The sequence below is a fragment of the Ailuropoda melanoleuca genome, chromosome 9 (genome assembly GCF_002007445.2).
Source record: "Ailuropoda melanoleuca isolate Jingjing chromosome 9, ASM200744v2, whole genome shotgun sequence".
NCBI lineage: Eukaryota > Metazoa > Chordata > Mammalia > Carnivora > Ursidae > Ailuropoda > Ailuropoda melanoleuca.
The window spans coordinates 89,052,232-89,065,499 of NC_048226.1; the positions used below are offsets into that span (position 1 = coordinate 89,052,232).

The following is a 13,268-nucleotide window of genomic DNA, read 5'->3' on the forward strand; positions in this document are numbered from 1 at the left end:
GCTGCTGTGTAGCAGGCAGTAAACTTGAGGTATTATTATTAATAATATAATAATCTGGGGGAGGAAAGGATGGCTCCCAGAGCCTACCCACTGGTTTTAGTCTTCAAATTAAGCAGGCCAAGAAAATAGAGCCATATGCTGATTTACTCAATCCCTGCCTAACTTTGAACAAAAATCTATAATATCTTTAGATTTCAGATTTCTCAGGTGTTTGGGAGAACTGGGTTAGATAACTTCAGTTTTAAAACTTATGTGGTTCTAGTGGATGATCTATATTTTTCTCTCCAATCTTCCTTTACCAAGTTTATCAAAAAGTCTCATCTTTGGATCTACTAAATGAGTGTGACTGACAGTCACTGCCAGATGTGACCTTCTGTGAGCACATCGGAGATCCCAACACTAATATCACTTTCTATAAATATAGGTTTCGGGTGAGGAAATGTCCTCTCTCAAGAGAGGTTTAGCTATTGAGGATCTTTCTCTTTTTAGACTCCCGGTCCGTGGACTATTACTCACTGTTGGCATTCTTCCTCTGTCTCACTTTTGTCACCTTCTTTCTTGATCACGGATGTTGACAGCCACCTACAGTTTCTGAGTTCCCCACTCAGCCTTCCTTAGTGGTCGCCATTGCAGTTGAGTTGTGCTTTGCTGCTTCCTCTACCTTTTCAAATTTAAAAATAGAAAATAAAAAACAAACCCACAACCTTTCACATTGGCTGAACTCTGTTACTCATCTGACAGATTTTCTGGTGAATTCCACAGTATCATATATACAGTCAGAAATCTGCCATCAGGAAAAAAAAAATCTGCCATCAGTTCAGAAGGTCTGTAAGAAATGGACAAAGAGAGACCTTAATTTTGACCATCAGACACACAGTCAGAAGTTGGCACTAGCCGCCCACAGGAGGAGGCTTTGGAAAGTGAATTGAAGAGATGGAACGCTCTTAGCTCTGCTCCTTGACTTGGCTCCTTATCCACCTTTCCTGAGCCATTGTGAGCAACCACTGGGTTGATGAAGGACTCCTCTAGGAGTCTAACTCTCGCTCTGTGAAGACCAAAGACAGGTTCTGGGAAGCACAGCCCTTCATAGGTCCCATCCCACATTACGTCAAACATACTAAAATATGGCAACCTCCACGTTAAATATACTTTTATTGCTGACAGAATTTTTTGAAAATATCTTTATAGTTTTGCTTTGGAAATAGGTTGGTTACAAGTAACTTATAATTGGCTCTCAATTTATCAGCAGTTATCTTAGCATACCTGGGAATTATTAAGCTCAAACCTAAATCCAGCCTACATATTGCTTCCAAATGAAATATTTTTATTACCAAGTCAGCAATTTTTTTAAGAGATTTTATTTATTTGAGACAGAGCACAAGTTGGCTCGGGAGGGCAGGGGTGGCGCAGTGGGCAGAGGGAGAGAGAGAGACACAGACTCCCCAATAAGCAGACAGCCCAAGGCAGGGCTTAATCCCAGGAACCTGGGATCATGACCTGAGCCCAAGGCAGACCCTTAACCCGACAGCCACGCAGGTGCTCCCCCAAGTCATCAATTAATGAAGTTAACCTAACATTACATTTTGTCAACCTTTATTGCTTATTAATCCAGTTTTGTAGTTATCCTGTTTCAAAGCCAACAAACAGATTTTCAAGGTCTCAGACATTTTTACAGCTCCTTGAAAAGCTAGAAGGCACCATACCTGAGTGGCCAATGGTTAAAAATGGCTTGCCTAGAAAGTTCTATGCTCTGAGGTCTCCACTCCTGCCTTCTTTGAGGAATGAGAGCTGCTTTGAGGGACATTTCTCTAGGAAAACACAAGAAGTTGACATACAAGTAGCAGTAGTCTGTAAAACAAGGTAAAACCCCTACAAAAACAGAGTAACCAGGGGCAGAATGCCTGGGTGCCAGCCACTAGTTCATGGGCTGACCTTGAACAAGCTGACCTTGACGGCCCTTGTCCTGACCCCAGTGGTACTTTTCTGGACAGGCACTCCATCCGGCCAAGGTAGGAGGCCGGGGCCATCAGTTCTAGGAACAGAACAATGTGCAGGACCATCTGAACCCAAGACAAGGGTTTCCCTCCCACATTAAAAACAAAGCAATTTTTAACGTTGATGCTATTTTGCCAGAATGAAAGAAGGAAGGGGAGAGAAAAGGCAGTAAGGACAGGAAAGGTGTGGGAGGGGTAGAAAGAGGAAGGAAGATACTGTCAGCACTTGAGCTTAAAAAGCTATTGATCTTTGATGTCTGTGTAAAATGATATCTCCCTTCTCCAGAAAGAAAGGCTTTCACATGAGATACTGAGTCTCATTATCCCATTCAGAAGCCATCCATCATCATCTGTTTGCCCTCAGTGAGAAGCAAGTATGATGAAATGACTCTCTAAAGGCAGCCTTACAATGCAGGGCTCAGCAGTTCTCAAAGTGTGGGCCAGGGACCCCTAGGGTTCTCCGAGGGCCTTTCTGGGTATCCATGAGGTCCAAACTTATCTTCATAATGATGCTAAGATGTCACTTGTCTATTTCACTCTCTCTCTTTCCAGAAGTGTATTTTTCCAGAGACTACATGACATGATATCACAACAGACTGGATACATGTACAGATACCAAAATCCCACTGTCTTATTATTTATTTAAAGATTTTATTTATTTATGTATTTAGAGAGAGAGAGAGAATGAGGGGAGGGACAGAGGGAGAGGGAGAGAGAGAATCTCAAGCAGACTCCCGGCTGAGCGCAGAGCCCAACTCAGGGCTCAATCCCATGACCCTGAGATCATGACCCTAGCCAAAATCAAGAGTCAGATGCTCAACCCACTGAGCCACCCAGGCGCCCCTCAAAACCCAACTATCTTCTATTAAGCCAAACAATAAAGATGTTTTCAAAATTGTAAAAACAGTGCCACTCTTTTGCTAACTCTTTTGTTTTTCTGGAAAATATAATTATAATGATACTTTTAAAAGTATCATTTATGTTAACATGTAATGGAGGGGTTTTTTTAAGTTTTATTAATTTAAATAATCTCTACACCCAACGTGGGGCTTGAACTCATAACCCTGAGATCAAGAGTCACACGCTCTACTGACTGAGCCAGCTAGATGCCCCAGGAATTGTTGTTGTTGTTGTTGTTTTTAATGAATTGATAGCTGCATATTTTTAAAATCGTTAGTCTTAATGTCTGCTATGGCAAATATTGATAAACTATAACCCCAAATAAGTTTTTTGGGGTGCTCAGTAATATCAAAAAGTATAAAAGTGTTCTAAGACCAAAAGTTGGAGAACCCCTGAGCTAGCTAAGAGTATTTACCATTTACTGAATGTTTCCTTATGCCAGGGGCTTTGCAAAGCATGCTACATTTTTCATCTCTTTTAATCTTTGCAACAAAGCTATAAAGTAGAGGCTTTTAAAAAAAGCTCTTGCTAGCTCCAGGTCTCACAGCTGGAAGTGAAAGAGATAAACCAGGCCCTTCTGACTCCAAAGCCACACTCTTAATTACTGAACAGTACTCCCTCACAAATTAATTTCTGAAAAAGTTACCTCACTGCTCCAAGTCTGTTTCCTTATCAAAAATGGGCAGAATCCTGCCTACCCTGCAGGATTCTCTTAAGAGCAGAAGAGTTAACATGCATCCAAGTGCCTAGCAAGGTTGCCCACCACCCAGCAGACCCTGAGAAACCATTAACCTCCTTCCTTCCATTAATTCCTGTCCTTGGCACAATGTTGGACCACCAAGGCTCAGCAACTTCCCTTTTTCCCTGTAGATGGTCTTCCAGCCGACAGAGAGGCTGATGGAACAGAAGGAGGTGATGAGGATATGATTGTGACCCAAAGTCAGACCAACTTCATCTGCCCTATCACACAGGTACTGTCTCCTTCCTCCTTCCCAGAAAGACAAAGCCGTTGCTTCATAGAGGCAGAAGACTCGTGTTTGCTTTTTAACTTGATTTCGCATCCAGGGTAGGGAGGGAGGAAAGGAAAGTGATGAGATGCTGGAGGATACAGGGGAGTTTCCCGGGCCGGCAGGACTTTTCACTCAACCGTGCCCTGAGGGATCGAGGAGGAAATTCTCGGCCCACGGGCCAGCTGACATCGGTGCCACAGTCTCCCTGCATTTTCCTCTGTGGCCATCTGCCCCAACAATGATCTAAAGCCACGAGACTGCGAGGTTGGACGCGGGTTTCCCAGATGATGGAAAAAAATTTCCAAGTAATTGGTGACTTGGAGAAGTTACTGGAAGTAGATCATTATCATTCCTGAAAGCTGAATGTCTCCTTGATTGCAGGTGGAAATGAAGAAGCCGGTGAAAAATAAAGTGTGTGGCCACACCTATGAGGAGGAAGCCATTGTGCGCATGATCGAGTCCAAGCACAGGCGGAAGAAAAAGGCCTGGTGAGTCGGCAGCGGGAGGGAAGTGAGCCTTCCCAGTGGTGGTCAGTCAGAGGTGGTGTGCTCACGCTAGAGGAAAAGACGCTTCCATGGCCCCCCTCAAGCCCACCCACCTCCTCTTAGTGTAAGCACGGAAGCCAGCCTTCTGGAAAAACAATACACGACGGGAAAATGAGTAGTCTGTTCAGGAAGAAGCTAAGCAACTTCAGCCACACCTTCGAAACAGGAGAAAAAGGAATTGGGTGGAAGTTTCATCGTTAAATAATAGGAATGTTCTAGAGCCTGAGAAAAGATGGAGGGGACCTGTAATACTAAGAGATTGCCTTTTTGCCTTCCGTATATACTTACCCAAGAAGGAATGGCAAATTTTTTTGCCTCCTGCAATATAGGTAACTTGTTTAAAGTGTTCTGAGATGAGATTTATATCCAGAGGTCTTGATCAAGATTGAATTGTCAGGGAAAACCTTGCGTATCTTTAATTATTTAAATAACTTCCCAAAAGGTTCAAGTAAATTTGTGGATCACTTCAATGAGAAATTTTGTTTTTTAATTGGAATGTTTGGAGAATCTTCCTTTTTAACCTGTATTTTATATGTATTTCCACCCCCTTCACACCCCCCGCCACGCATTCCTACCTGCCTGGTGCACAACCTTGGAGGACCGTGGCTCCGTTCCTGTGATAACATGGACTCCTGGGTTGGCTAGACACATTATAATTCAGTTTGGCATTTCTTGTGCTCTTATCTCAGATTTGTCGTAGGAATGGAATTGCAGGTGTGACCAGTCCTCAATGGGCTTCTGATAACAGTCACTTTGATGTGTGGCTCGCTTCTCCATCACCCAGAAATTTGCTGGTCCAGACCCAGAGTTGGAATTCCTCACCACTCCTCCTGTGGGCGTGGACTTACAGATAGGGTATTTGAGATTCTAGATATCTTGATGGTCGTTCAGTCAAGTCATTTACCCCATTTGTCCCAGAAGAATGCCCTCATGGCTGCAAAATTAAGAGGGTTCGAGTACATTTGTATAAAGTTTTGAGTCCCAGCTTAGAGTTGAGATGTTATATTTTCCTAGTGAACCTTCCATTTTCCCTGGGAATACAATTTCCTTTGTTTCTGGACTTCTAAGCCTTCCCTTTCTACTGACTTTTTTTCTGTGTTCATTCTCTGAAAAACCACCTTTTAATTTGTGAAAAAGATAATTGCTGAGAATAGATATTCCCAGATAGTCGTGTTTCACGCTTCCTTTCTTCCAGTTTGTGATAGGCACAGATAACAAAGGACATTTCTCGCACGAGTCCCAGGATGGGGATGGGGACTTCAAGAACAGGCTCACATGTAAATGGATCTTCCTAATTACATGTTCAACTTTCTAATGTCCTTTGGCTGTTTTGAATTGTACGTGCTGGTTGTAAGCACACAAGTAACATTTGTCATTTAGAAAAGTGTCTTTTTTCTGTCACACTTCTGTAACATGAGCACAGACTCTGCAAACTGCAGAGTCTCCCAGCTCGATAATAACAGTTGGGTCCAAGTGGAAGAAGTGTGGGAGGTTCAGAGAGAAGGTAGTTTTTTTACTGGGCCTTGAAAAAATGAGAAGGATTTCAGAGAATGATGAAGAGTCCTTCTGGCCAAACAGGCTCACCCCATTCAGAGCCTGTTCTGCTTGGCGGTCAGAAGGTACGGTCGTGGTTGCTGTTTGTGAGAGAGAAGAGGAGGATGCTCTGGACAAGAACAGTAAGGAGAGTGGTGTAAAGATTCGTTGTAGAGATGTTAAATGTCATGATTTCATTAGTCTTTTCATCTGTAAATTGATGATAATGATTGTCATTGCCTCACTGGTATGTTTGAAATTTGAGTAAGATGTTCATGAAGCACTTTCTTTTCTTTTTTTTTTTAAAGATTTTATTTATTTATTCGACAGAGATAGAGACAGCCAGCGAGAGAGGGAACACGCAGGGGGAGTGGGAGAGGAAGAAGCAGGCTCATAGCAGAGGAGCCTGATGTGGGGCTCGATCCCAGAACGCCGGGATCACGCCCTGAGCTGAAGGCAGACGCTTAACCGCTGTGCCACCCAGGCGCCCCTCGTGAAGCACTTTCAAATCCCTGCACGTGGCAAGATTCGGTAAATGGTACCCCCCCACACCCTCATTCTTGCCGCCATGATTCTAGAGGCATGAGACAACATTGCAGGGTTTTGAGAGAATAAGGTGAGTCAAGCTGGAGGTTGAGAAGTTACTCCAATACAATTCAAGAGATGGATTAACAAGGCATGAGGCGACAACGTCAGTGAGAATGCGTCTGCAGGAGATTAAGTTACAGATGACGGGAGCCTGACTGAGGCAAGAGTCTGAGGCAGAAGGGAATGAGAATGGGGGCCCTTGTGGAGACCCAGCTGGCAGGATTTGGCAACTGAGAGTTGAAGGATATTTCTAAACTGGGTGTCCAGAAAGGGTCCTTAACCAACAGAGAGGGCAGGAGCGATTAAACACATTTGGGAAAGATTATGAGAGGCACAGCTGGGGTCACGCTAAGCTTGCGGTCCTAGCAACACAGCCATTTGGAAGTGTCCAGGGGGCACAGAAAATGTGAGGTGTTGGACCCGGGAGAGAACTCTGAGCTCAAGATGTCACTGAGAGGTTATTGGCACAGGAGTCAAACCCACTCACCTGCCCCACAAGGGCAGCTCTGGGCGGCATGTGACAGCTGGCTGAGAGCCCCCAAGGACAGGACTGTGGCCTGGCCCCGGGCAGCACGAGGCCGGCGGCCAGCCTCGCTCTACTCACTGCCCCACCCCCAGCACCCGCCTCAGAAAGGCATTGAATCATTCAAGAAAAGGCAGTCGGAGGAAGAAGACCCCAGTGAAGGCGTCTGAGGCGTAGCCCGACGAGACAGGAAGAAAGACAGGGGAGCTGCTCTCACAGGGGCAGTGGGGGCGGTGGGCACGGTCCTGGAGACAGGCTGCATTTGGCAGCGATTGCACTTCAGGGCCCTTCATCATCTCCTCCAGAGCTTCCTGACTGAGCACGAGCTAGTGTCATTTCCCATGATGCATGTGAGCCTGAGGAGCAGTTCTGGGTCCCCTTTGTTTAAAAACGTCTGTGACACATCCAGTTTGAGAAATCTCAGTCCTTCCTCATGGATGGTTCTGGTTACGTTTTGTCAGCCTGGAGGTCCAGGTACCTTGTATGACTGGGCGCTGACTGAGTCATCCTGACCACGCTTCGGCCTCTGCGAAGATCTCCCTCCCCTGGCTGGAGTCAGGATAAGATTGTGGAGACTTGGGCCCTCACTAAATACGGTGGTTACAACAGTTTCCTGAATACTTGGGCTGTGCGTTATCGCCCTCACAGACCTGCCTTATGATTGTCGCAGTAGTGAGGTATTTCCAGCGTTCCACGGTCGTGTCGTTCCTTTTTTGCTGAGGAACAGGAACCGTGTTTAACGAAGAGTCCTGTTGAACAGCACGTGGAGTGAAACGAGGTGGAAGAGCGGAGCACGCGCGCTCACGGTCCCTGGTTCCCTCTCGGCCAACGGGCCGGCCAGCCTCCCGGAGCCTCCATTGCTTCATCTGCGGGGCAGAAATAACAGCAGCATCTCACGGCATCTTCGGAGTAAAGAAGCGGTGGGGAAATTCCAATCTAGGCCTGGACCGGCACATTTCCTGGCAGCAGAGAAGCAAACCACTTAAGAGAAAGCTCCTTTGGAACTCTGGAACGCTAAACAAATCGCAGGAGGGTCAGAAAGGTCGAGACTGTCAGTGTTGGTATTACTTACTTCACCGCTTAGTGACACGTTATTTTAGACTCAGAGGAGGGAGGGCAGAGTTTCTCGGTGTGCTTAGGTATGATGGGAATCCACCCCGCTCAGACTTCCAGAGGGATCCATAGACCTCCTCCTAGAACTGGCCTGGACCTTGGAATTCTTGGGACCCGGATACAGGAGCTCACAGGACTCGGAATCGTGTGCTTTAGAGCTGAGACTGAGGCCCAGGCTCCCTGCAGCCTTCTGGCACCCCTGACTTCGGGCGCGGGCTCCCCTTGTTCAGTAGACACTTTCATGCTTGCTCGCCGCTCTGGTGGAATGTTCTGCCCTGTCAGTGACCCGAGCTGAGGACCCAGCCTGTCCTTCGAGGCCTGTAGGTCTGACTCCTGCACAGCAATGACGTGAGAGCTTAGGATCGGGGTTGCCACACCTAACTTGCTCACCAGGACGTCCAGGGGATTAATGCACTGGTGATTGTATGCGGTGTTATTTCTCCAGAGGAGGCGTGCCCTGATTCAGCACCGTGTCATTACGGCCTTGTCTTATCCCTTGCAGCTTAAAAACTTGTGTTTGTTTATTTGAGATAGGGTGAGAAACAAGATTCTCCCTCGGCTCCCGAATCAGCCTCTCCTCCAGGAAGTCTTCCCTGAACCGTCACTCATGCTGGGCAGAGTGCGCCTGGTCCATGCATCGTAGCTGCCCGGGCATCGTAGCTTGCCCATGGCCCGCCAGCGTCCCCGGGGGGGGGCTGCCTCCTGTCCACGGGCTTCTTGGGAGCAGAAGCTGCGGCCTAGAGCAGAAACTGCACATCGTAGCACCCGAGCCAATTCTTCGACCCTTGTCACACACTGTCCTCCTTACTTCTCCCAATGACCCTACATTCTATGTCATGCTCGTGGCAGAAGAAATACCAGGGCACGGGAATTAAAGCCACTTGCTCAGAGGGTCACAGCCAAGAGGCTTGTCTCCTTCAGTCTTGAGCCTGCATTTGTGTCAAGAGGCTGTCAGCTCCCCCCGGGAGGGCTTTTTGGTGAATGTCTCTGTCCCCCAGAGTTGATCCCTTAAGTGTGGTCAGACTTGTTTGACACAGGTCACCCTGGGCTCCATCCCATTGTCCCTTTGTGAGGAAGGAGCCTACAGGCTCGCCAGTGAGTGTGTGGCTGATCCCATCAGATGTCCTCAGAGTCCTCTCACGCACCGATGGGGCCGCTGATGTCACCAGGAAGTCCTCCCCACCTCGGTCCCCACTTCCCCCTCCACGCTTATTCACCGTCTGGCTGTCAGGGCTAAAGACTTGGTTCTCAGGAGTGGGGAGGATTCCAGGCCACCGTCACAGTGCATGTTCACCAAGTGACAGATACGAAGTGTGGGTGGCCGCAGCGCACGTCATCCCGGGGACCTACTTGGAGTTGCATTTCCGCGTCGCAGAAGTTGCAGTGATGAAAAATGCCCTTTCTAAAGTCGTGAAAGTGTCCGTATCCTTCTCATAATCTTAGCTATTCACTTTCCTAGTAAAAGAAAATTCGCTTTGAGAAACCAGCGTAGGACATGTCGCAAGTGCCCCCAGGCCTTGCCCCAACACAGAGCCGGATGATCAGAAGGCTGCGTGGTTGGGCAGATCAGCTGATCCTCTTTCCTGTGCGGGCCTTTTTACAACCACATTTCAATACACATCCCTGCCCATATGGGGCACATTGCACGATTTTAAAAATAAATATTGTTAGCAAACGTATTATCCGTTACATTGATGAATGCCCTTCTTATATAAAGATGCCTTGGTCCAGAAAGCACAGCCAAGAACACAGTTCTCCTTCATGTTGAACAGTTGGGCTTCCTACCACTGGACAAGTCAGAGTTCCCATGATCAGCTTTCTTCCCCTTCTGCCTTTTTGTCTTGTATTTGTTATTTTTGACCTTATCTTGTAGCTGGTTTTTTTTTGTCTTAATATACCTGTGCTTTTCAGAGAGTTGCCTCAGATCACTGGGCCGGAGCTCTGTGTGGGCAGGAATCTAAATTTGTATTTCACAGTTGGGTGCTTAGAGCCAGCGCGGGGCTGGTGAAGTGCGTGCACGAATGCATGCATGTATGCACTGGATGTATGCAAGATACTGAGAGATCAGCCATCTTAAAATGTATCGGAAGAATGATAATCAGGGATGCTAGTCATAGGAGATAATGAAGGGGACGACACCACATTGCCTGTAGCCCTGGGAAATAGGAGTCCTACCCCCACTTCAAATCTGAGGCCATAGAGGCTCAAGAAGGGAACATTTGTTGCCTGTGGTCTCTTAAGGAGCAAGTAGGTGTTGGCCATATCCAGAACCAGGTCACCTTAACTCCAGACACTGGGCACTCTACCCTACCAAAGTCTGCTTCACGCTGAGAAGAAATCAGGTGACTTCCTCCGGCCTGCTGCCTCCAGAGGAGACCACATCTAAACAGAGCCACGGCTTTAAGTACCTCCCCCCCCCCATGGGTGACTCACACGCTGATTTCTTCAGCCACAGCTTTTCCCCTGAGCCTCCGCCAGCCCACGCAGTCTCTCCACCAGGAGGCCTGGTGGGCATTTCGGAGGGAACCAACTGGGGCTCCTGACTCCATCCCCAGCCTGGTTTGCCTGTTGCTCCCTGTAGAGATAAAGGGTACCCCCAATTAGCCCGTCGGCTGGGGGCCAACTCTGATGAAGCTCGGCCCTTCTCTTCCCTTACACGGGGCCTCTGACTCCACAGCAAGTCCTACAGGTTCTGTTTCCGCTTCCGGCCTGAAGCTCACCACCGCCTGCGGTCTCGGCCATGCAGCCCTCCGATCGGGACTCTGGCCGGGCTCTCCTGCTCTGCCTGTCTTCTGCATTCAGCAGGGGTTTCTAAACGTAGACTAGATCCTCATCCCTCCCCTATCTCAACCCCTCCAGGGTGTTCTCTTCATATTTAACATACAATCCAGGGGCACCTGGCTCCATCCTGAGGAGCTGGCGACTCCTGGTCTCGGGGTCGTGAGTTCGAGCCCCACGTTGGATGTAGAGATTACTTAAATAAATAAACTTTAAAAAATTTTCTTTTAATAATAAAATCCAAAGCCCACCTGACCTTCTGACCTCCTCGCAAAGGCCCTCCCTCTCCCCGGGGCATCTCGGCCCCACTGCCCTTGCTCTTTTCCTGCGGGCCCCTAAGCTGCAGCCTTCTCAGCTTCTGCCTCTGCCAGGGCCGCCCCACAGCACTTGTTCTAGATGAGAGCTCCTCAGCAAGGCCTGCCCTGACTCCAGCAAGAGAGCCTCATTCTCTCCCTTGACCCTGCTTCCTTGCCTTCACAGCACTGAGTGCGAGCAAACTCACAGCTCGTGCCCTTTGCTGACTCAGTGACGATCTCTGTCCCTCACTGGAAAGTGAGGCCGTGAAGTGGGCCCTGCTTGACCCCTGCCTATGCTCCCAGAACTGGGCAGGGACTGGCGCAGGTAGACACACTCAGTGAGTAAATGAGTCAATGCACATCAGACCTGATTTCTAGAACATTCTCCTTTTGGCAAAAATGTCTTCATTTAAATGCTTGTATGTGAGAGGAGTTTATGCTGAAAGCATCAAAGTTAAGTGATTTTCTTCTCCTTTCCAGTTGCCCCAAAATTGGCTGTAGCCACACAGATGTGAGAATGTCTGATCTCATCCCAGATGAAGCACTCAGAAGGGCCATTGAGAACCACAACAAGAAGAAAAACCGTCAATCCGAGTAGGAAAAACACACCTCCCTGCAGGGATGTCCGCAGCCTACCTCCTACCCCAGCCATCTGGAGAGAGCAGTGCTTGTCAAAGCACTTCGACGGGCTGCATAGCATACTTTGTTGGGGTAAAACTTGAAGGTTTTAAGTGTAATTGGAAGCATTTTTCTATGTCACAACAAAAATCCAAGCATATTATATTGTTTATTTTTGAGTGTTCTGTAATTTTAAATAAAACTTTGATTATCCGCAGTGTGTCCTGTCTGTGCATCTCCCAAGGTATAAATTCTTCCAACGGTGCAGGCGGGGTGGTGCCCGGCCTTTCTGTTTTTAATAGCTCAGGCTATTTTTTATTATGGTTTTAACTGAACAATGTCTTTCAAAGGCTATTTGACAGGGAAACATGGAGAAAGACCCCAGTGGCAAGCATTTTCTATCAGCATGGTAAATGATAGCATGAGGTTATAAAGCAGAGCCAGTTTACCGACCTGTATTTACTTTGTATAGCGACAGTTCCCAGTATGTAAATGCTTCTGTTTGTCATTCTGACTGAGCCAGCACAGAATGCTCCAGTGAACAGGCTTATCGGCGCAACGATAGTTGGTGCCCTTAATGGAAACTTCGCTACGGCCGTCCGAGAGCCTAAAGTATCATCAGAAGCGACCACATCCTGACTGTCTCTGCCTTGCTCGGGGGCTGTCTGCAAGTGGCTTCATGCTCCCGGGCCTTGGGGTCTTCGACCATGAAATAAAGGGGTTGAGCGAGATGTTCTCTAATGTCCTTTCAGCCCCAAAAGTCTGTGGACTCAGGACCAGCCCAGTCTTTACGTTGAATATCTTCGATTATATTCTGTGTGAAGAGTGCTAATCTATTAAATGATCTCCGCAGCAACCTTTTATCAACTAGAATATTTAATTAAACCAGACGAAGCATACCCTGACTACGCTAGGAAACCAAGAGAGCTACCAGTGGCCAACATTTATCGAGCACTTACCGTGGGCCCGGTGCTGGTCCCGTGCTTTACATACGTATGTTCACTCCTGTCATCCTCACTGCCTGCTGAGAAAGGTCCAATTATTATTCCCACGTTACAGATTAATAAGAGAGAGGTGAAGTAACCCGTGCAAAGTCGCAGAGCTCACAAATGGCCAAGCTGGGACAGGACCTCAGGTATCCTGGTCCCAGAGTTTGAATTCTTTTTTTTTTTTTAATGATTTTTTATTGTGTTAGTCACCATACAGTACATCCCCGGATTCCGATGTAAAGTTCGATGCTCCATTAGTTGCGTATAACACCCAGTGCACCATGCAATACGTGCCCTCCTTACTACCCATCACCAGTCTATCCCATTCCCCCACCCCCCTTCCCTCTGAAGTCTTCAGTTTGTTTCTCATAGTCCATAGTC

At 47.5% G+C, this 13,268-nt stretch overlaps 1 protein-coding gene across 3 annotated transcripts in view; it reads left to right on the forward strand.

Moving 5' to 3' along the window:
• NSMCE2 (NSE2 (MMS21) homolog, SMC5-SMC6 complex SUMO ligase) overlaps positions 1–12,111 on the forward strand; it is a 208,427-nt gene extending 196,316 nt beyond the window's left edge. For all 3 annotated transcript variants that reach the window (XM_011226871.3, XM_034668607.1, XM_002920732.4), the window contains 3 exons: positions 3,765–3,865; positions 4,286–4,392; positions 11,761–12,111. In XM_011226871.3, the coding sequence (XP_011225173.1) occupies positions 3,765–3,865; positions 4,286–4,392; positions 11,761–11,878 (326 nt within the window). In that variant the 3' untranslated portion in view covers positions 11,879–12,111. The remainder of the gene's footprint in view (positions 1–3,764; positions 3,866–4,285; positions 4,393–11,760) is intronic.
• The last annotated feature ends 1,157 nt before the right edge of the window (positions 12,112–13,268 follow it).